General features: G+C 39.2%; 1 protein-coding gene across 11 annotated transcripts in view; it reads left to right on the top strand.

The window, feature by feature from the left end:
* Positions 1 to 21,835, top strand: part of ANK3 (ankyrin 3) — a 369,687-nt gene that overhangs the window by 246,572 nt on the left and 101,280 nt on the right. For all 11 annotated transcript variants that reach the window (XM_075758815.1, XM_075758817.1, XM_075758816.1 and 8 more), the window contains 8 exons: positions 6,156 to 6,254; positions 10,777 to 10,974; positions 12,966 to 13,064; positions 15,831 to 15,929; positions 17,148 to 17,246; positions 19,393 to 19,590; positions 20,106 to 20,204; positions 20,947 to 21,045. In XM_075758815.1, the coding sequence (XP_075614930.1) occupies positions 6,156 to 6,254; positions 10,777 to 10,974; positions 12,966 to 13,064; positions 15,831 to 15,929; positions 17,148 to 17,246; positions 19,393 to 19,590; positions 20,106 to 20,204; positions 20,947 to 21,045 (990 nt within the window). The remainder of the gene's footprint in view (positions 1 to 6,155; positions 6,255 to 10,776; positions 10,975 to 12,965; positions 13,065 to 15,830; positions 15,930 to 17,147; positions 17,247 to 19,392; positions 19,591 to 20,105; positions 20,205 to 20,946; positions 21,046 to 21,835) is intronic.

The raw sequence follows: 21,835 nt of genomic DNA, 5'->3' as shown, positions 1-21,835 counted from the left end.
TGGCTTCCCTCAGACACTGCCTGTTTCCCCAAACACCCATCCTCTCCATAAATCAGAAGGGATTTGCATAACTTCTCCTGCTTGTGCTGTACGTGTGTCACTCATTGTTGCACTTCTCTGGCATTACCAGAGGCATCATTTTGTGGCTGTTAGTGACTAAGTGGAAGTTTTGCTCCCAGCAGCACTGACTCATCCTGGCAAGGGTTTACCAGTCTGTGGCCTGGGCAGCGTATGGCTCTGCCAAGGAGACTCACTGAACAGAGCAGACAGCTGCATGATCGAGAAAAGGGAAGAGCGTCACTGGAGTAGATCAGGAAGGATTTACAAATCAATAGGAAAAGCAACAGAAGGCTGAGAGTAATGTGGTGCTCGATGAAAAAAGGACATTGTTTCAGGAGTGTCTGCCTAGTTCTCATATTCAATAGCAAAGATTAATTGCTGTGAGCTGCTATAACACATGCTCTTGCTAAATCTCTCTTGTTATTCCTGCCTGACCCAGTATTGTTTTCCAAGGCAGAACAATTGAGGTATGTCAACTTTGCAGTCATTTCATTTTTTTAAGCACCATTCTTTTTTTAATGTCCCAGACATAGAATGGCCTTACGAAAATACAGGATGACAAAAGCTTCAATCATATGCTTTTGCATAGTGAAATGTATTGAAAGGCAAAGAGCAGCCAAGGCTCTCTTTTCTGGTACATGTATCAAGTCATGCCTTTCAGGTGGATGCCCAGTCAGAGCCCAGCCTTGCGGTGGTCTGCAAGGGGCAGGAGTGGGTGCTGAATGCACACACAACTTGATAAACAGATGGGATTTGCATGTGAAAATAAGTGAGCCTCATAGTAATAGATTTATAAATGTGAGACCTCTTTTTTTTTAAAAGAGGTTTTAAAGAGATGAGCAGATTTTTTTTTTGTTTCATAAAAATAATTTTTGTTCTTGGATACCATGATATTATTTAATGCAAATGTTGGTTATGGAACACAAAATACCTCTTTAAAGGTGAATGGCAAAGGTTCTGTACCCATATGAAAGGAAAAAAAAAATCTTGAAAATTGCATGTTTCTTTTGCTTAGGGGCAGAAATTCCTAGGCCTTTGTTTCTCCTTTATCAGGTCTGTAATTCACCTTTAAATGAGTATGCAGAAGATACTGTTTTGTGTTGTTGACCAAACACTAATAGGGCCAAGACTCTTGACTCTTAGATGGGACAAATTTACTATTCAGCTGTCATATTGTGATCTGTTCCTGCAATCCATTCTCTGTATGGGTTACTGGAAACATGCTCCACGTAATTTCTATTTTTATTTTTCACAAGCGTACTCATTTTATAGATAAATTCATATAAAGCCTTTCCTGAGCATTAAATAAGTTGGGGTAATTATTTCTTTTCCTCAGTCATTTCCATGAGCATTTGCGTTTGCTGCTGGCAGATGGTCCTGGAAACTGCAGTGCTGAAGTACTGCACAAAAGGTTAACATGAAGGGCTAAATCCTTATCCTGTTTAAATCATTGTAAAAGTAATCTATGGGCTCCCAATTTCTCTGTGTTCATTAGGACTAGGATTTGATGAGCACCGTAAATATTGTTGCACACCTGCAAACTGTAGTTAGGCATTCAGAAAACGTGTGAGCATATGAGCTTATTTCCAAAAATGATCTTACAACTTATTTTGAGGCTCAGCCATCTCTTTTTTCTTTTTTTTCTTTTCCTTTTAGTTCATGCTTACATTGCATTGTTTACTTTAACCAGCTGTTTATCTTCCCTCTGTCCTTTTTTTGTGTGAGATGTCTAGCAGCTGGTACTTGGGGCTTTGTCCTCAATTCTTACGGGTACTCCTCAAGAACTGTGCTGCTTTTGTTCATCCAGGGCAGCTTTTCTCATTCAGATTTTTAACTAACATTCTAAGCAAAGACCTATTAATGCCTCATGTAACATGTTTAGTGAATGTTGCCCTAATTATTTTTTCTCTCTCTTCCAGAAAAGACTTTAAGTTTAATTAGAGAGGTTGGTTAAATTAGCTTGATTTGCTTTGACTAATACTGTATATGCCAAAGTGAATTTTTGTCTGAAGCAGGCAGCAAGCATGTTTTAGCCTGGATTAACAATAAGTGTTTATAATCTTCATTCTACTGATTTTGCAGCTAAATAACAGGCCAGGACTCTTATCTGCATGAAAACATGTGGGATATACTCTTTCAAGATGCATCAGATCATACATAAGCTGTTCCAGAAAAGCTACATGTATTAAGATAGAAAATAACTACAAGAATAACACTGACTTGGTACTATAAATGTATTTTGCATGCGTAGGAAGAGCAAACTTCATTTGTTGCTGTATTGTCCGGAAGGGGCAGTTTGCAATAGTGCCAATGAAGTGAAGAATTCAGGAGACTTAGAGCACGGAGGGACCATGAGATACAGAGCTCTGCCAAGCTGAAGGAGACTCACTAAGCAGCGACGGGGATGATAAACCCTGGAGGCAGCAGTAATTGCTCCCCTGGGGAAGCACACCTTCAGGCTCTGGCTCGGGGGAGTGGAGTGCCGGGCACACCTCCGCCAAGGCCATGGACAGGCTCTGGGATTTGGCTCAAAGTCTGACAAGCTCTTGCTGAATACTTGCATCACAGTGAAGTTTTTACTGGTTGTTGTGCTTAATTTCATCAGTCATAGACTGGGTTAGAAGCTGATGCTGGCGGATGTGAGAGTTGTGGTACTGAGGCTGCCATGGATTTGGGGTACAGCCCAGAGGATCCCGTTATGCAAGGGAAATCCTGGGTGAGCATTGCCAGGGAAGGGGTAGCTGGGGAGCACAGGGAGGCTGGTCTGTGCTTACCCCTGCTGCTCAGGGTTCTCTCAGAGCCACGTGTAGTGGCAGGGAAACACGCCGCAGCAGAGAGACTCAACTGCCTGCACTGTCACCTGCTAACAAGCCAGTTGTGACCCATTGCAACAACATCAGGGAGCTACACAGGTATCCAAGTCTCAACAGGGACCAGAAACGATGCTCAGATCTCATTTATTTGGGGGGTGCGTTTGAAATAAAAGCTAAAGAGCAGCAGCCTCAGAGATGGGTGTGCAATGCTTATGGGAAGATTGTGCCTAAGCAGAACTCCTCCTATTGTCTTCCTGGCTTTGCTGGAGCTGCTTTCAGGCTCTCTGGAGGGATAGATAATACAGATGATATGATTTATCATGTCAGCGCATACTTAGAGAGTCCTTAATCTGCAGATTATTGTCATAATCGTTTGTAATGGTTTTTCTGAGCCATTGCAGACTATCATATTAAGGCAAGTTTTGCTTCCTAATATGCATAATATATTTTATGCTTCACATGGTATAGTCTATATGAACAGTAAATAAGCAACTAGAAAATCTCCTGACAAAATCAGTGAAGTCTTGCAGAGTTCAGAGCAGTCTCTTTTAATCTCTGATTCTCTTTTTTTTTTTTTTTAAACAAAATCTTTCCGTTATCTGTGTTTCAGATTGCCTCTGCACATTTCTTTATGTGCTTTTAGTCCCATATAGCAATTAACCAAGCCAGGTGAACAGACAGTTTCTTTTCAGAATACAAAAAAAGATCTCTGCTGCCAAATGAGCTGTCTTGAAGTGTATTTGCTCTTTAGAGTGGGAGTCCTGATATCATTTTAACAATACCTACAGATCAGCTGTCCCAACAAGCACCTATATTAGATTGTAATGTTGTGTCACGCCATGTGATGCATCTGGTGGTAGTGACTGCTGTGTGGACTAAAATGAGCTCTAGCTGGTCAAGCATGACTGCCTGCCACCTCCTCAGCCACAGGAACCTTGTCAGCTGTAGTAGGAACAAGCTGGGGGGGTGCGGCAGGCACTATGAGAGGGTTGGGGCACTGTGCTCTGAGGAGCACTGAAGTAGTTTTTAAAGGTCTGGTGCATGAAGGTGATCAAATATGTCTCATTCTTTGTGAGCGTAGTATGTACTACCCATGGTACGTTGGTGAAATTAGTTGGGGGGGGGGGGACACACACGCATAAAATCTGGAAAATGTTCCCTAACTTACAGTTTTGTGCCTGATCTCCTTGAGTATCATTTTTGATGTGCCTGGAGAATATGATAATTATAGGAAGTAAAAAGAAAGAACTAACGTCTAATGTAATGTCTAATGTACGTGATGCCTGTAAGGCTCTAATTACCTAGCCTTGCTGGGTTTTATTTTCTTTCCAATATATGTATTTATTTTTTGGTGGGATATTTTTATTTTAGTTGTTTGCATTCTGCTCGGTACTTGATATGCCCTTGCCTGTGGAAACTACTGGTATGGGAAATATGCATTACCTTTTTTAATCACTTGTGAAGCTACAGCAAAACATTTGCAACTCAGCTGATAAACATACCATTCATGGGTTTTGATATCTTTTCTCTTTGTCTTTGCTTACATGTCTTGGGCAATACATCTTTATTTTGTGTAGTAGCATTTTAACAAGATGCCTTTCACTGTACTTCATGATCTGAAATGACAGAAAGAAGCAGAAATTACAGTAGCATCAGCTCCAGAGATGCCAGTAAGAACATAGTGAGCCAAACTGTGTTCATCTTGCATGAGCAAATGACTCTGAGTCCTGATCAAGTAAAGTCTGAACCAAAATCTTTTCTTAATCTACATCAAAACCGTATACCTTACTTTAAGTAGAACAACACATGCAATGAGAACCATACAAGTTTTAAATGAAACTAGCAAACAACAATTTCTGTCTGGTACTTTCATAGGCTTATTAGAGGAGGGCAAGAAAGTAGAAGCAGGAGATTGTAAGGCACTCTGAATCGCTACCTCCTTCTCCCCAGCTGCCCTCTGCAATTTGCAGGCCTTAAGCGAGTAGAGTATAATGGTTTAGGAATTATCAAGAAACAACGTTGTAATTAAACATGGAAAATATGTCTAAGGAGGTATCTTAATAGTGCTTGCTACCATACAGAGACAGACAGAGAGGGAATGCGTGTGCATGAATTAGCGAGCACAGGATGTGTAAGAAGGAATTTTAGATAATCCTTTTTATAAGAATGATGTGACACATTTTAGACAATACAACATATGTGTTTTTAAGAGTGCCAGAACACACTGGAAAAAGCTCCCTTCCTTTACGACTTGTATTTGGAAAACTAATAAGTATTTATCTTTCTTCTTTATTAGTTTCAACCTTTCTTACAAAGGTTCTTCTTTTGACCTATTTAGTGAAAATACAGTATTATTTCTGTGTGATGGTATCTCCTGCATATTTGTTTTGATTGTAACAAATCAAATGTTTGCTCTTACTAGTTCTGAAAATACTAATTTTTGTTCCTTATTTTTCTTGAAATGATGACGTTACTATTTGTAACAAGCACTATGTCATACGGCGTTGAAAAACTCGATGTGACTTTACCCGCAGTTACTCAAGGCACATGTGCTATCTTTCATCATAGCGCTTGTGTACAGCAGGTTACTTGAGCGTTGTAAACAGGATACAGGTCAAAGAATAATAAAATCCATTTGGAATAACTCTGCTAATGTTAAAAAGAGTCTCTTATTTAAGGAATGTATTTCTAATATGATGATAACTATTCTAAAAGAGATAGAGAGACTATGCCTTGACTCTAGATGAGCCATTCAGCTGGAAGTCACACAAGTATGGTCTACACAACAAGAGACATACTTTTATCACCTGGGATTAAGATGGTTTTCTCATCTGCTATACACCTATCAAAATCAGTGTAATTAAAAAAAGTCTCAGTAGGAAAGCTTTTTATTTTTTTTCTCTCAGTCAAAAGGACTATCTATTGACTTTGATGCATACTGACAAATGAAAGACCTGGTTTTCTCAAAGGCATGCAGGCAAAAAGCACCTGAAGTGCAATCTTATCTTTTTCTTGTATGTACGTTTACCGCTTTACTGCAAGTACAGTGAGGAGCGAGAAGTAGCCTACTGCATGAGCACCAATTTGATATGACTATTTACGTGAAAATCAGAGCCAAAATGTACTCTGTTCATTTGAATAAACAGGTTCAGCTGTTTGGTTGTGTAAGAGCAGCATCCTGCAGGAATTCATTTGTTTCTTAGGACACCACAGGTCTTTATAAAAGTGCACAAGATTTTACTGTGTCTGAAACTAATCAATTATAATGCTCGTGTCCCACAGGATGGGTTGACTCCCCTCCACTGTGGAGCAAGAAGTGGCCATGAACAGGTTGTAGAAATGCTGCTGGATCGTGGTGCCCCTATTCTTTCCAAAACCAAGGTAACTGGTACTATTTTCTGCTGGGATAATCCTTGTACTTTTTTCTTTTTTTTTAATGTAATTCTGTATGTCTCATATATTTAAGGGTTTGACAATAACTTTCCTATTTCATAGCTATTTAAAGTAACTGTGTGGGAGATCTCCAAAGTGAATGCCGTATGTAGCGCCCGTCTGCATATGTAAAATGTGTTAAATCGAGGTACACAAGAAAAGATTTCTGTGCCAACCAAAAAGGCATGTATGGTAACGCTATCTCTCAGAATTTCAGTAGTTGAAAAATCTCTGTATCTATCCTGGAATAAATACATGGTGATTACAATATATCTTCAGCTTGCACCAAATTACCCTAAGGCTAGAGTTGGAGATAAGAGATAAAAATAGAGCAATGTCTCTTTGCAGAGACAGCTCATATTTCCTTAGGACTTAGCCTGATTACCAGCTTCTCCACTTTCTATCTGTCTATAGTTTATCATGCATAATTCTTCATAGGAATTTCAAATCACCTGCACCAGGATGTGTAGATTGCTTTAGACCCAAGGGTCGGCATTAAAGCACGTACTTGCCAGAACTCTCCTGGTGGTGGTCTCTGCTGTGCTGTTATTGCCAATTTTAAATCTCAGTGCAGCAGCCTGCTTTGTAGCACCACTACAATCCATGACTTTCCCATTCAGGTTGACATTTGGGTTATACAGTTTGTTGAGGTTCTTCCCCAAGATAACCCTCCACTACATTTTTTCTCTCAGTCTGTAACCAATGTATTTCCAACAAAATTTCTTGTTTCCTTCTATTATTTTTCTCTCTTCTGTCATCCTGTCCTATTCTGTCTCAGTGCCCTTCTATATTCTGCTTTTCTCCTCCTTCTTTGTGGTTCCCCCCCCTTACTGGAATATATTTAGCATTTGTTTGGGGAGGTTGGCACCAGCTTTCCTCTATGTTATGAGTCACTGGCAAGTGCTGTCATGGGTAATCTGACAGACGGGATCCACCCATCCTCTGCTTGTGGAGTTTCCATGGACTCCCACAGCGCTGCCTTGCAAACTTCACGAGCAGGGGGAGATAGCAAGGGGCTGTGTAGGAGCTCCTTGGGGTACGTCTCCACACCGTAGCCACTCTGAGTCTAGAGCTCATACGCCAGGGAATAAGGCTCTTCCATGCTCTCAGGTAGCTCAATTAATTACTTTAAAAAAACCCATAAACCCCATTGCTTTGGTTTCTACCATCGTAAATGAGAACCTGTCCTACATCTTTGTTGCACAGATTTCATATTGTCAGATGTTATCCCTAAACTTAACCTGCTGTTCAAGGCCTGTGGGTTTTGAAATTGTTCTTCTTCCTGAGGACATTCACACAGCCTGGCTCAGAGTTCACTAGCCAAAATCAGGCAGATGAGAACATGGGTTAGTGGTTTGGAAATAGCCCAAAGCTGAAAGACACGCTTTGAATGTTGACCTGCAGAGGCTTATATAAACACCTTCAAAATGGGAGCCTCCTCTATGAAAGAGGGAAATCTATGTGTTGTGTTAAAAAGTGAACAGAAGAAAGTGCAGAGCTTCCTGAGTTTCCCTTTGATGTGTTAATTCTACTGTTTTCAGAAGGTAAGCTAAGAAGTAGCAGAACCTCTGAATGACAGAAATGAATTCATCTATTAGGCACTATAGTACTGTCCTCTGCAAAAATAAGTGGCTCCATTCTCTTCAAATTAAGTCATATATTATTGGAAATAGGGCACATCTTTGAAAGAATTTGAACTTCACAAAGTTTTCTCATGTTATATAAAACCCTTTTGGAAGAATAACCGGACTGAAGTTTGATAGCTATTTCCTGCTAGAAATTGTTTAGTGTAGTGCTGACCCTTTTTCACACTGGAATAACCTTAGATTTATTTTCAGGGGAGACAATGACCTAATGGATTATCTAGGGTTTTCTACAAGCAAGAGGAAAACTGAATTCTAGTCCTCAGTATGCCAGTGATTTTCTGTGTGAGAAATGACATCTCTGTGTATCAATGTCCATCTTTTTTAATTACTGTTTTTCCAGGCTTGTTTGGATCTTTTCCTTTTGTTGTTGTTGGTTTTGGTTTTTTTCTCGGAGTCAATGGCACCTTCCCTGATTAAAGTCCTTTGACACAGATACAAAATAAGTTATGTTTCACTGATAATTTGATGTTTGCTCAGTCAGGCATTTGATATTTTCTTTCATCTCTATGGCCCTCTTCTGATTTTGTTTTTTGTTGTGTGTTTTGTGGGTTTTTAAAAAGGTATTATGTGACTGTCAACATCTTTGATTAATCTTGAACTTCTTCACCTTTTAATATTTTCTTGATAATTTTCATAAAACCAGTAATATGACAGTGTTTATATAGTGGCTCCACCAAATCACTTCTAGTCATTGGTGGATTGTCTCTCACAACATGGACAGAAGAACATTGTGATATGTAATATTTTTGTGTTGAAAGTGGGAAGACAAAGGCATTGAACTGTTAACTGACTTGTGTAAGATTGCAGAGTATCTTCTACTGCAACAGAATTAAGAGCTAGCCTGTTTTAGGGCATAACAAAAGACAATATTCCAATAATGTTTTGTCTTCATCAACTTCTTTAGCATCCAGTCTTGCCTCTTGCTCTTTTGTGTAAAGTCTGGCTAGTTGCTGCACTTTCCTCAACCATGACAGTTTTTTGTCAAACATCTTGCTGATTTTCCCAAATTGGTGTGTGGCTACTCTGCTGCTTCCTTTCTTTTCCATCAGTCAGCCTCTTTTGTACAAGTCTCTTCTATGAGGGAGTCCCATATCATCTTCTCAATTTCTTACTCCATTAATAACTGTGGTTTATTGCCTGTTATTATTAAGAATGACTCTTTTCACCTGAAGGATCTTTCTTATAAAAATGGAACAGAACAGCGTATGAAGTTTCATGATTTTTTTACTATCACCTAAAAAGCATCATCAGTTATAAACTGTTATCAGGAAGGCTTGGTGACTGAGGGAAATCAATCTTTTTTTTATTCTGCTGTTTAACTACACTAGAAGACAGTGAAAACATTTAAAATGCATTGCTGGTATCAACCTTCCATGCAGATAATTGATGTAGTAGCCTTTGGGAATGGGAGAGAGGCTTATCCAAGCCAACATAAATTACAAGACAGACACCCATGAGATAGTCTTACCTGAAAGATGTAACTGTGTCTGAGAATGTCAGCCCTGAATATAAACTGGTTTCAAATTCTGACAGTATTATCCTTTTTGCTTTCACCATCCTTCTTCCATGTCACTTTTAAAAATTATTTCACTGTGTATTTCCACCTTTATTTTGAATGCTTGTCATTATTGTTATGGTATGGCCATGGCAAGGGAGAAGAAAGAAATAATCTGAGCGCCTCAGATCTCAGCTGCTTTTATGTTGCTACTTTGCCTTTGCTAACTACAGTCACATGAGGGCACTACATCTGTGAGCAAGAGTTTCAGTTTCTTCATGATGGCAAACATTGCGCACTGTCAGTCTTTTCTAGATTATATACTATTATGTGTTACCAGAATAGCTCCTGCACTTGAATCTAATTTTAGCATTGGAAGGACTAAGTAATATAAATTAAAAAAAAACCAAAAAAACCCCAAACAAATGGAAGAAGGTATGCTGAGGTTTATCTAAGGAGCTCAGGTACCGCTGCTAACAAGACCTCTTTAATTCTGGCATATTTTTTAATCTTTTTTTCATGAACTAGGGTCAGTCCTTTAAAGTTCTGAGAATTATTTCTCTTGGTTTTTTAGTCTGGAAATGTAATATATGTGGGCAGCTTGTTGATTAACTATTGTAAGCAGTACAAGAAACAACTCTTGATACAGGGTTTGTTCCTAAATGTGAATCTCTCAGGTGTTTCCCTGATGAAACAGAGCTTTACCACTGCCACTGGTAGGTCACATCATGGTGGTCTCATTCAGATTTTTTTAGCCTGCTTGTACTTGAAACTTTTGCTGTTGTACCAATGTTGGCTGGGAAGAATGGTCTCCACAGGTGGGTAATGCGGTGTAAGGCGTGGGTACAACCCAAATTCAGGAAAACACTAGTGGAGGGATGAGGGAAGGATGTAGTGGTTACTGAGTGATTCTCTGACCTGCTTTGTCATGCCTGGTATATGTAGGCTACATTAGAATGGTAAGTGTAATGTAGCTTTTAGAAATAACAAGTATTAGAAGTCACGAAGTGCTGTTCTTCACATAACTCATTTAACTCGAGCAACCTATCTGAGCTATACTGGCTGAAATAAGCTATGTTTAGAGCATTGCTGGTATGGCGTGACTGTTTTTTTAAGGTGGAGCTGCTTACAAACTCTAACCAAACAAGTTCCAAATTCCACATGGCTTTTGCCGGAGTAAGAACCCTTATTGTTACACTGAACTTGTTAACTTGGGTACTTTTCAGGCTTGTAAAATTCTTCATACAACAAATGCTCTAAGAACAACACGGAGGAGTTTCATTTCACTGAGCATCCTATAACCCATCAATGTTGGGTCTTTTGTTCACAGAATGGTTTGTCTCCATTGCACATGGCAACACAAGGAGATCATCTAAACTGCGTTCAGCTTCTGATTCAGCACAACGTGCCTGTAGATGACGTCACTAATGACTATCTGACTGCACTGCATGTTGCTGCCCACTGTGGCCACTACAAAGTTGCCAAGGTTCTCTTGGACAAGAAAGCTAATCCTAATGCCAAAGCACTGGTGAGTACACAGCGGGTTACTATTCACAGCTAAACATTCTTCCAAAGTTGCAGTGAGACTTATTTGAGAGTTATTTTCTGCCTGCTGATGGTTGACAGTGAGGGTATGTTGTATTGCTGCAGCACAAGAGAGGATGCTCGAGGTTAATAAAGTGTTAATAACGTATCGTGCAATCAGAGTAGACCTTTGCTTATGGATGGTCAACAGTGATTTCTGAATTTCTAGTGTAACTAGAGCACTTTTGCCTCCTAGTAGCTCGTTATGATTCTGAATACATGAAGCAGCTGCAGACTTAACTGCTGTAGTTTTTGGTATGGAGAGAATTCTTATTTTCTAAGTGTTTGTAAAGAGAAAATAATCAGCGTTGCTTAAAACTGAGAGAATGTTTATTAGCTTTCAAAGATGTGAAACAGTAAAAAGTAGGAATGAGTTATTGAACGAATATTTGTAGTGTTTTATAATTATGTCAATGGAGTCATATGCCTTTCTACTTTAAAAACAACTTCAGCAACAAAATCTGTTAGTGTAATTAAACTGCATACAAACTGAATGTGTTAATGCATTTTGTTCAAAATTATACTTCCAATCCATTGCTTTTAAAATGTCATTTTGATTTGGTCTTCAATAACTGTTCCAAACAAATTTACGTTCTGACATTGAGTTGACTGTTGGTTTCACAGCCTGATGCTACTAACTCGTTCAGTTCCTGAAATATTATGTGAGCTCCTGGAATCCTTACAAGCCAGGTGGGATTGAGTCTCTGAGCACAGGCTCCATAGATTTCCTCCTCTCAGCTCCTCTTGTTTTTTTGGGTCAGATCAACCTGTTGTTAGGTCAAGGTTTTATGATATATGGGGTTTGCTCACTATAACCAGCAAGTTGGGGAGGCTTGTAGGCTTGTAATATTTATTTTTGTCTCATCACTGTCAGGTTAAGCTTGTCAGAGTTGCTGGCAGTGGCCTCTCATTGGTTTGGTAACCTAGCCACAAATTTCCTTTTCCCCTAAATCTTTTAGCGTTTCCTTTTATTCTGTCCTGATCCCCACTCAGGATGATTAAGCAGAAGGAGCCTGAATGCAGTGTCTGGAGCTCAAGCTCACTCTTCCCTAAAGCATCTGAGCTCATCCTGGACATTGTCCTCTGAGGAGAAAGTTGAGAGCTGCTCACATTTAACTGGAACAGACAATTGCACTGACCTCATGTTACAAAAGCATATGATATTCTTTACTATATGGCAGGTAAAAAAGCTAATTTTGATCAGATCTGAGGGACCGGTTCTGTCAGCTGTTTTCAGAATTGTTCCGCAAAGGCTTTTTTGATGAATATACAGAGCGGCATCAGCATTCAGTGCTCTAATGTTATTGTACCAGTCGTGGATGCTCCGGACAGCTTATTATCCTGTTTTACTTGTTTTCTGTTGCATCATCTCATGCCAAAAAAGATGGTAGTTTTAAATGTTGATTCTGGTGCACATGCATATTTTTTTTTTAAAACGAAGGGGCAAAATAATTGTAATGACAGTAAACTGGCAGATAATGAATTAACAAAGTAGTAAGATTAGTTTAGAAGAGGATCCGAATGCCAGAGCTTGTAAAGTGCTTTTTTTATAAGCAGTTCTGAAAAGTCAAAAGAAAACCAAACAAACCCCCCCCCCCAACCCCCAAAAAACCTCCAACAGAAAACCTCACCCAGTTCACAGTGAATATCCTTAAGCAAAAATAAAACTTTTCATAGTTTTATGTGAACTGAGAATTTTAAAAAATAATTTCTTTATTGGAGTGGGCAATGTATTTCATAATTAAAACTGGCTGTATGACATAAGGCTTTTTATAAGGTTTTTTTCTCTCTTTTACACGAACAATGTAGTGAAGGCAAAACAAATCTGGGAGGTGTTTTGTTAAAATAGAGGAATGTTTTATCTGAATTCCATGCTCAATTCTAATTTTTAATGACATACACAGTATCAAAAAGTATATTCTTTCTCATTTACAGAATGGTTTCACACCTCTTCACATTGCCTGCAAGAAGAACAGAATAAAAGTAATGGAACTTCTTCTGAAGCATGGTGCATCAATCCAAGCTGTGACTGAGGTAAAAAGGGGTCTTTTCACATTTATCTTTTTCCTACAAAATTCATCATAACTATATTAATTGTTTTATATTTCGGAAAGAGCATGTACTACCATTCAAGTCAACAATTATTTTCAACTAGATATTACCAAATAATAAAACTGAATAATAAAGTTGCCCTGATGGATCACAACACCCACACAATTCGTATATTTTGGGACTACAGTGGGGATAACAAGTGAAACATAACAAATTTTGAAACAATTTTTTAAACAATTTTTTTAAAAAAAATCTATAATTTCTGCCAATTTTTGCCTGTAATCTAATGCACAGAAGATTAAATCCACCCTGTTAAGGAGATCAAGGTGAAGACTGGGCTTCACTCAAGTCCTGTTTTGAAAGGTGGTTTAATTCACAGACTTTGTTTTGGCTTTCCACACAGAAATTATATTCACCCACCATCACGGGTCATCACAAATCAGTTAGAAATCAATATGCTATTACTTCAGTCAGCATGAGACAGTCTACACCCAGTTATCGGCACAATTTAGAGATTAATTAAGTACCTATGGAAAATTTGGTTTGTGTGCGTATACTCAGTACATTAAGTTAGGAGGAAAGGTCACATATGAATGTGTGACCACTGACAAAGAAGTCAGGTTAGAAAATGGTAAACAATTCCATTGATTAAACAAGATACAGGTGGAACCAGTTCATCTCCCCACAACAGGGTTTCATTTGATGCACAGGGTTTTGTTCTAATTATTCAGTAGTAAATCATACAGCTCCCTTCCTGGCTTTCTCAAGAGGGAACTGAGCCTGCAGTTCCTACAGCTCACATATGTCCAGACTAGTTTTTAGAAACCATAGGGCTTGTAGATGCAGCTTGCAGAGCCTAGTTTGAAGTCATGTTAGCAAATGAGATGTGCAAACAGAACCTTAACAGAAGAGATGCTATGTCTGTCCTCCGTATTAATCAGTCACCATGAAAGTAGAGAAACTATCTATTCAATTTTACCCCTTTTAAATACAAAGAATGAAAAGAATGAAAGCAACAGCAATACTTAACTACACTGTTTTGGGTGCGTAATCCAGGTTAACAGACAGATCTCTATCCTCCGAATTGCTTTTTCAAGCAAAAACTTTCCAAAAGCAAGAGCTCTTCCTTTATTTCCTGTGGTTGCCTCACTATGATCTCAAACCACATTTGACTGCATTTATTGAGATTCATCATGGTACTTTACTGCAGGGCTCCACCTTCCTGCCTGCCTTTCACTGGCTGGCTGTACGGTAACAACCTTTCAAGGCAAAATTAGGAGCTGGGACTTAGCATCCATACATGAGCCATTATTTATCTAGTAAGAAAAAAAGATTCTATCGGGCCATCAAAACAAATTGGCGAGTAAGCTTCACAGTATTCTTCCCCAAAGAAATCTGAGAGCAAACAAGTGTTGGTTGTGAGATTTGAATAAACAATGCACATACAACAAGAGGAAACAGTACCAAATGTCACAAATAGTCATTGTTGTGTATAAATTGTTTATTAAAGGTAATGCTTATTGCCTTTTCTACGTTAAGCTCTGCTTTCCAGGTAGATTCCATATTTCCACTTGTAGATACTGCACCTTTCTTTTTTTTTTCAGCTGCAGGCTTGAATCTCTGCAGTATGAGTTAGTGTTTATGGTCAAATACATACGTGGACACACATGCATTGTATTTCCTGCAGTCTAGTATTTTAAAAGCATTTACTAAATTATGTGAAAAGGGGGAAAAGAATTTACATACTCAACCAGCTATTCTGCCTTCCTGCTCACGTGTGCTGTTCTGCATGAGAAAGGAACAAAAGCATGTTTTCCTCACCTCTACCCTCCTGGGACTTGTGTATGTCTGTGGGGAAGCTGCCTCAATTAGGGGATTTCCAGAGATCCACTGAGCTTTCTCCTTCTCCTGGTAGCAAAACTCCCTTCTGCAACCTCTGGCTGACTGTTGCTACAGCTGTGCAGAAGCATCTGTGAAGAGGTTTTAGGGTAGTGCTACTTGGAGAAATGTTAACTATTGATTGGATTTCTAAAGCAAAATCCTTGAGGTCATGTCCTGCTAAATGACTGCTCCCTTTTTTCCACTCCCCTTCTCCCTCCCTCTATTTCTCTCCAGTTGGTCTTTTATATCTTGTATAAGGGCAGTGGTGCAGAGTTGTGATGATGACGGTGCCATGAGGTCCTGAGGGAAGGGGGAATTCTCTTTAGCCCGTGTCATCTGTGTCTGTGCCTCCCTCGCTGGATGCCATAGTTTTGAATTCCCTTTCCTAGAGAAACAGTGGGGATGGACCTCACCACTGAGTTCAATAGGCCTTTTTGTTCACCCAAAAGCAACTGAATTCAGTGGGGACAATGGACACTGCCTCTCTTTTGCATTAGCTAAATGTTCCAGAAAGTCTTATCTTTGTACTGGGAATACTTCTACTTATTATTTTTTTTCTGGCCCAAAAAGATATTTAGCTAAAAACTTCAGGAAGAAATCTTGCTTATCTATAGTTGATTTTAGTTGATGAAGAATTACTGAATTCCTAGAATGTTTTTATGTTTGCTCATGAATCATACTCATAGCTGTTTTCAATTCCATGTGCCCTTTAGTTTAAGCATGTGTATATATTTTTAGGAAGATAAGCTCCTCTCAGAAGAGCAAGTGCTCAGGTTTACTTACTTTAGAATAACTTCTTTTTTCCCCATGGCATTCATGTAAAAGAGTGTGAGTTGGTATTTAAGTTTGATTTTGGTTTGATTTCAGTCGGGCCTAACTCCAATCCATGTTGCTGCCTTCATGGGACATGTAAATATTGTATCGCAGCTAATGCATCACGGAGCATCACCTAACACTACCAATGTGGTGAGTAACAGGTTCCTTTTCAGCATGGCAGAACTGTGCACACACTGTAATATCTGGGAGTGGCACTGCTGTGAAGCGCCTAATTCTGGTGTTCGCTGCTTGGGAGATGCTTGACAGGGTGAGGAAACCTCAAAAGAGGCTGACCTTTAGCAGACTCTGTTCTCTTTATTTTCTGAAATAAAGAATGAGAACATACTGTAGCTTCTCATATATAATTTTTGAGATGTGTACTTGACTGTTGAGCACTGTTTCCCCAGACCCTGGGGGCCTGCCATTTAAGGGAAGTTCTGCTTTATCAACAGATTGCAGCAGATTGTCGGGACATATTGCCTGTGTCCATACAGCCGTACAAGTGCACTTTTCTACTAGATGTGCACTGCGTGCCTCAAGGCTCCCAGGGCATGTGTAAAAACCAAAGACATCGTTAGATGGGTTTTTGAAAGTTGGGAAATGGGAGGAAAGTACAAGCTTGTTGATTCTTTTTAACAGTTGGGCCTCAAAATCTCCCTTTCACCTTCCATACACAGGTGCACTTTAGAAGACAATCTTTTATTAAAGTCTTGATCTGCTAATTCTGTTAGATTTTATAAAAATGCAATACCATTTGTAAATTAGTAGGTGTTTGTACCTAAAGACATATTGATGTCCAAGAGTATAGAAAACAGTTTCCCCCTCTGAATTTATTCTGGTTTCCTTGGATTTGTATTTCATTAAGTCTATGAAGCCTTAGATTAACATACTCAGTAATGATTACTCTTCCTCTTGTTCGCTCATCTCAGTGCTTGTCAGATAACAAATGACAGTGGGGGCATAGGGCATAGCAGGAGGAAAGCCAAAAATATGTGTATCTGAATATACAAAATTTGAAATAATTTTTTTATTAAATTAAGCTCTATTTAAATGGATGTCATTTTTAACAATTAGTAAGATGTTAGTAAATACAAAAATTGCACTATCTCTTTTCAGCATAAGGCTAGTGACAAAGGCACCATTGTGTTGGGAAACTGACCCTGAAATAAATTGCTTTGTAGCATACAGCTAAGAGGTCAAATATTGACTTAATCTCCCATCTTGCTTGCAGACAACTACTACAAAATATTCTAGTGGAGATTATTCTGAACTGAGTCACCAGTATTTTTGTATTTATGAAACAAGTTGGGGTTTGTTTTTCCTGCAGTGTGTTTTTAACAATATTTTGGTTTTGCTGCTGTGTGCTAGAGAGGAGAAACGGCACTGCACATGGCTGCCAGAGCTGGCCAAACAGAGGTTGTTCGGTACCTGGTACAAAATGGAGCTCAGGTGGAAGCTAAAGCTAAGGTAAGGTGACGGTCCAGATATAATAACCCTAGATTATTTAACAAAGCAAGTAATCACGTTCATCTTGCATGTGTCTTTTGGGAAGAGAAAGGGGGATGAAGCCAAGGGCCTTGGTGTAATGACAACTGATATTTTGTTACGTACTCTCTTACTGTAGTCATGAGTGATCTGTATGTAAGAGAGAAGGCAGGAGATGTCAAGTTGATACCATGCCTGTTTCTTCATCAGCTTTTAATATAAACTAGTCTTTGTTTGAAGACTTTTGTTTTGGGGTGGGAATCAAGGAGGGGGAGGAATGCCTCAAATCTGCTTTTAGTTCTGCAGAACTGTAAACCCTATGCTGCTGGTGTATCCTGTCACCTCGCTAAAGCATCAGCCTATATGCGTTCAAAAATAGTTACACTTCTAAAGAACATCTCCTAAAGTAAGGCAGCGCAGTAAGGGGATGTAGCATAGGGCTGGAAAGGAGCAGACCCTGTAGAAAGAAGTGCAATTAAGGAAGAAAAGGGGGAAGGAAAAAGAAATGGTCAAGAGCCACTGAAGAAACATACGAAATTATGGAAATAAAGGAGTTCCAGGAAACGGACAGGGGAAGGAGATAAATGGGTGTAATATATAGCAGTCTTAATACCAGGAAAAGTTTTTTTTCCAAATAGTGATTAAATAAATACAATTTCAAAGAAATCTATTTTTCACTGTGAAATTATCATCTGGGAATTGGCTCACAAATAAAGTTACTAATAAGAATATCTACTTATAAGGAACTCTGACTAAATATTTATAGCAGATACGTTTCATATCTGCAAGCAGTCTGACAATAAAAATGAATCATGTGGTCTGTAAATCTCCAAAGACAGCCTTAAAAGCGAACAGCTCATGCTCAGAGGCACAGGCATGCAAATATTTTCTAAATAATTTCACACAATGAATTAATTTTGCAAACTGCCATTGCCTGTGATCAATTTGTTATCGCAAACAATAACTAAATACAAGTAATAGATTATACACCAGTGCTAACATCAGCCGTGAGAAATTTGTGGGAAACAAACTGGAAACATTTAAGAACCATGAAAGCTCTCCACCAGTCAGAGGATAATTTCCCTGTAGAGAAGCAACATTCACATCCTGACACGCTCTCATCCTAAATCCCAAAGGGGTAAAATCAGTGTTGTAGGATGGGCATGGGCAGAAGTGTCCCTAGCAGAGAACACCCCAGAATTACTCTGCTGCAGGACATGGGGTAGCAGTGCTCAAAAGGTAAGAAACTCAGGAGGGAAAAATGGGGAGAAAAAGATATTTGGATAGATTTATGAGGGACAAGGAAAAATAAGGTCATGGGCTTTATTGACCATGCTGTTGCAATAGCATGCTTAATCCAAAGATCTTACAACTGAGAATGGGGAGGACAAAAATACAAAACCAAATAACGAACAAGGAAAAAATTATCTATCAGACACTCAGAACAAGGTCACAACCAACCACAATATTTTCCCTGAAGGAAAATAAATGAGAGACTCATGACAGGGCAACCCCTACACTTAAAACTATTAGGATTATTGTGTTCTGAATGAGCAGTGAGAAAATTACAGTGAATTTCAGCACCATCCTTTATCTTCGGTTACGTGCACTGTAGTTCTCTGCAAAATACCAAACAAATTCTTTACCAGTCAAAAAGCACAAAATGTGATACTTAATGCAAGTTACTAGGCAATAATATGCGAAGTACCTCAGGTCATCCCAAACAACTGAGTTGTTAAATGTTGCTGGGAATCATAAAAGATCAAGATGTGAGGAATGGAGCTATACATTCTCTGCGTTTTAAGAAAGGTCTCAAATTCAACAGGAAACTCAATGCACCGCAGTGGTAAAGGGAAGTAAGGCAAATCCATATGAAGAAAATTGATCATTTTATTCACTGTTATGGGTTATGTCTCTGTCTGGAATATTTAGTGATACATCAGTAAAGCACAATATATCTTTATGATATGTTAAAGAGAAAACCAGTGTGCAATATTCACTAGGTAAGACCTCAGTGGAATTGCTTGTCTGCAATTTTGAAAAGCAATAGAATATGAACAAATATTTTCTGTCAAAATATGAACCTTATTTTTCTTATGTAGGACTGTATTGTTTCCTTTATGTTTAGGATGACCAAACGCCGCTGCACATTTCTGCTCGACTGGGAAAAGCAGATATAGTACAGCAGCTGCTACAGCAAGGAGCATCTCCAAATGCAGCTACGACGTCTGGCTATACGCCCCTGCATCTTTCTGCTCGAGAAGGACATGAAGATGTAGCTTCTGTTCTTTTGGATCATGGTGCATCTTTATCTATCATTACCAAGGTAAGGGTTGCAAAAGTGATAGCTTCAATAGTAACATATACCTGTAGCAAGTGCTACTTGTGAATTAAATGCTGCAAGAGTCATACACATACGAATAATGTAAGAATGAGCTACATTTTGTAAAAAGGGTACAAAGCTTCATACTTTTACCTCAGAGCCTGACGTATAACATATCCCAGTGACCAGACATGCGTTTTCTTGGAATGAAAGGAATGCAGGGCAGAAATTCCTGACGGGAGTTGATAAGCTGTTACCCAGCTTTCTCCTTGGGTTTTTGGTGGTGTGAAGAAAGGAACTGAGTCTTCCGTTTTTACAGTTGTTCTAGTGTAGATAGGGCTTTACCTCACGAGGGAAGGCCCCCAGACCTGCCAGGGCAGTTGGGAAGCTGCAGACTTGCAGCTTGTACTCAGTACTATGTAAGGGGATGGATGGATGGAAACAGCAGTATACTTGTAGATCAGAGACAAACGTAAAAAGAGTGCACAAGGCTGCTATATAACTGCTTTCTCTTACAGAAAGGATTTACTCCTCTACATGTGGCTGCAAAATACGGGAAAATTGAGGTAGCCAACCTCCTGCTTCAGAAGAATGCATCTCCTGATGCTTCTGGAAAGGTGGGACAAAAGAAGCCACTGCCACTTGCACAGGAAATATCTAAATGCACATAATATTCTAATAATATCCTTCTACCTACTTGCCATCGCACTAGTATCCACAACCTGGGTTTAACTGGAATGGGTTTCATGTAATATTCCAGTCCCTGCTGAGGCTGCCAAAACCAGCAAACTCGTGACAAAAGTGACTTTTATTGTCATTAATTGACAAAAAAATTATGTCCTCTGTATATGCATCCAGAGGAGCGGAGAAAAACCATTTCCCTGCCTTCCTGCCCAGACTATTTACAGTCCTTATCAGAGTATTCAGGCAGCTGGCTCTGCTCCCCCAGGTCTCGGGACAAGGGGGCAAAGCTCAGTAGGACCTCGAGCTTTTTAAACCAGCCCAGCTTGGATTTTTACAGATCCAAGGAACAGTTTACTTATGCACCGCAGTAAAAGAAAAACATTGCTGAGGGTGTGACCTCAGGGTCAAAATTCCTTACCTGCTCTGTCCTGGGGGCAGCAGAGATATGTGCTTCTCTGTTCATGTTCCCTGGGAAAAGTGAAAAGGGCTTTCACAGCTCAGTAAGGATTTTCAAATCCTTGTTTTATGTTTTGGTTCTGAAGTTATCAAAGACTCTGGATACATGAATGAATAACAAATGTTTTTTCACCTTATCTACTCTAATTTTCCAAACTCTTAAGTTTTCCCTGGAGAGGGTCTGTTAACAGCACTTGTTTGTTCTGCATGTGTTTTTAGAGCGGTTTAACACCACTGCATGTAGCTGCACACTACGATAATCAAAAAGTGGCACTTCTACTGTTGGACCAGGGAGCTTCACCTCACACATCTGCCAAGGTACAAGTCCTGGTCACTCTGGGGGAACAATACCTAGGCTTTTTGTGTCACTGTATTCCCTGTCTACCAGTGTTCTGTCTAGACTGTATATACTTGCAATTACAGGGGGCTCAGTGACCTTGTTTATTAACGTCTCCCAATCACATAAAGCTGTTAGAATAATTCTGCAGATGAATAAAATAGCAATAAAAAAGCAAATATAGATGTACAAACATTTAAAATCTATGGTTTCAATAAAGCGAATACTGAGCCTGGTTTTCACTTGTCCTCAGTACCTTCTGCAAGCCAGCCAACTTTATATCATTGCATCTTAACATCTGTGCAGGGCAATGCTTGGAGTTAATGCCTTGCTAAACTGAGGTGGCTCTCCTGTATTGTGCCGCAGGATGACTTCTGAGGTGTGATATGTTTCTCTGTACAGTGTACATAATTATTAATGTGCTTCACAATACTTCTGCCACAGTGTAAATGGGCTGGTGAGAAAACAAAACTAGTAGTCACAGCCCTGCTTTGACTGTAATTCACTGTAGATAAGACAACACATAGTGTAAGATTTCAGGGGATGTGAGAGAATAAATATTTAAATGTATTCTAGTTCTCAGTAGAAGAGAGAATTTAGAGAAGCTTAAAGTATGTATATCTTTTGTAGATCCCAGTGTTTAGTATGGATCAATAACTGATAGTTGGACAGCAGCAATATGTAGAACAGGGTGGAAGCATGTGTAGGTCCAAGTGAGTCAAGTGTAAAGTGCAGTGTAAATTCTTCATCTGAAACAACTCAGATATGTTC

The sequence above is a fragment of the Balearica regulorum genome, chromosome 7 (assembly GCF_011004875.1).
Source record: "Balearica regulorum gibbericeps isolate bBalReg1 chromosome 7, bBalReg1.pri, whole genome shotgun sequence".
In the NCBI taxonomy this organism is placed as follows: domain Eukaryota; kingdom Metazoa; phylum Chordata; class Aves; order Gruiformes; family Gruidae; genus Balearica; species Balearica regulorum.
The sequence above is the reverse complement of the archived record's forward strand: the minus strand, read 5'-3'. Positions and strand labels throughout refer to the sequence as shown.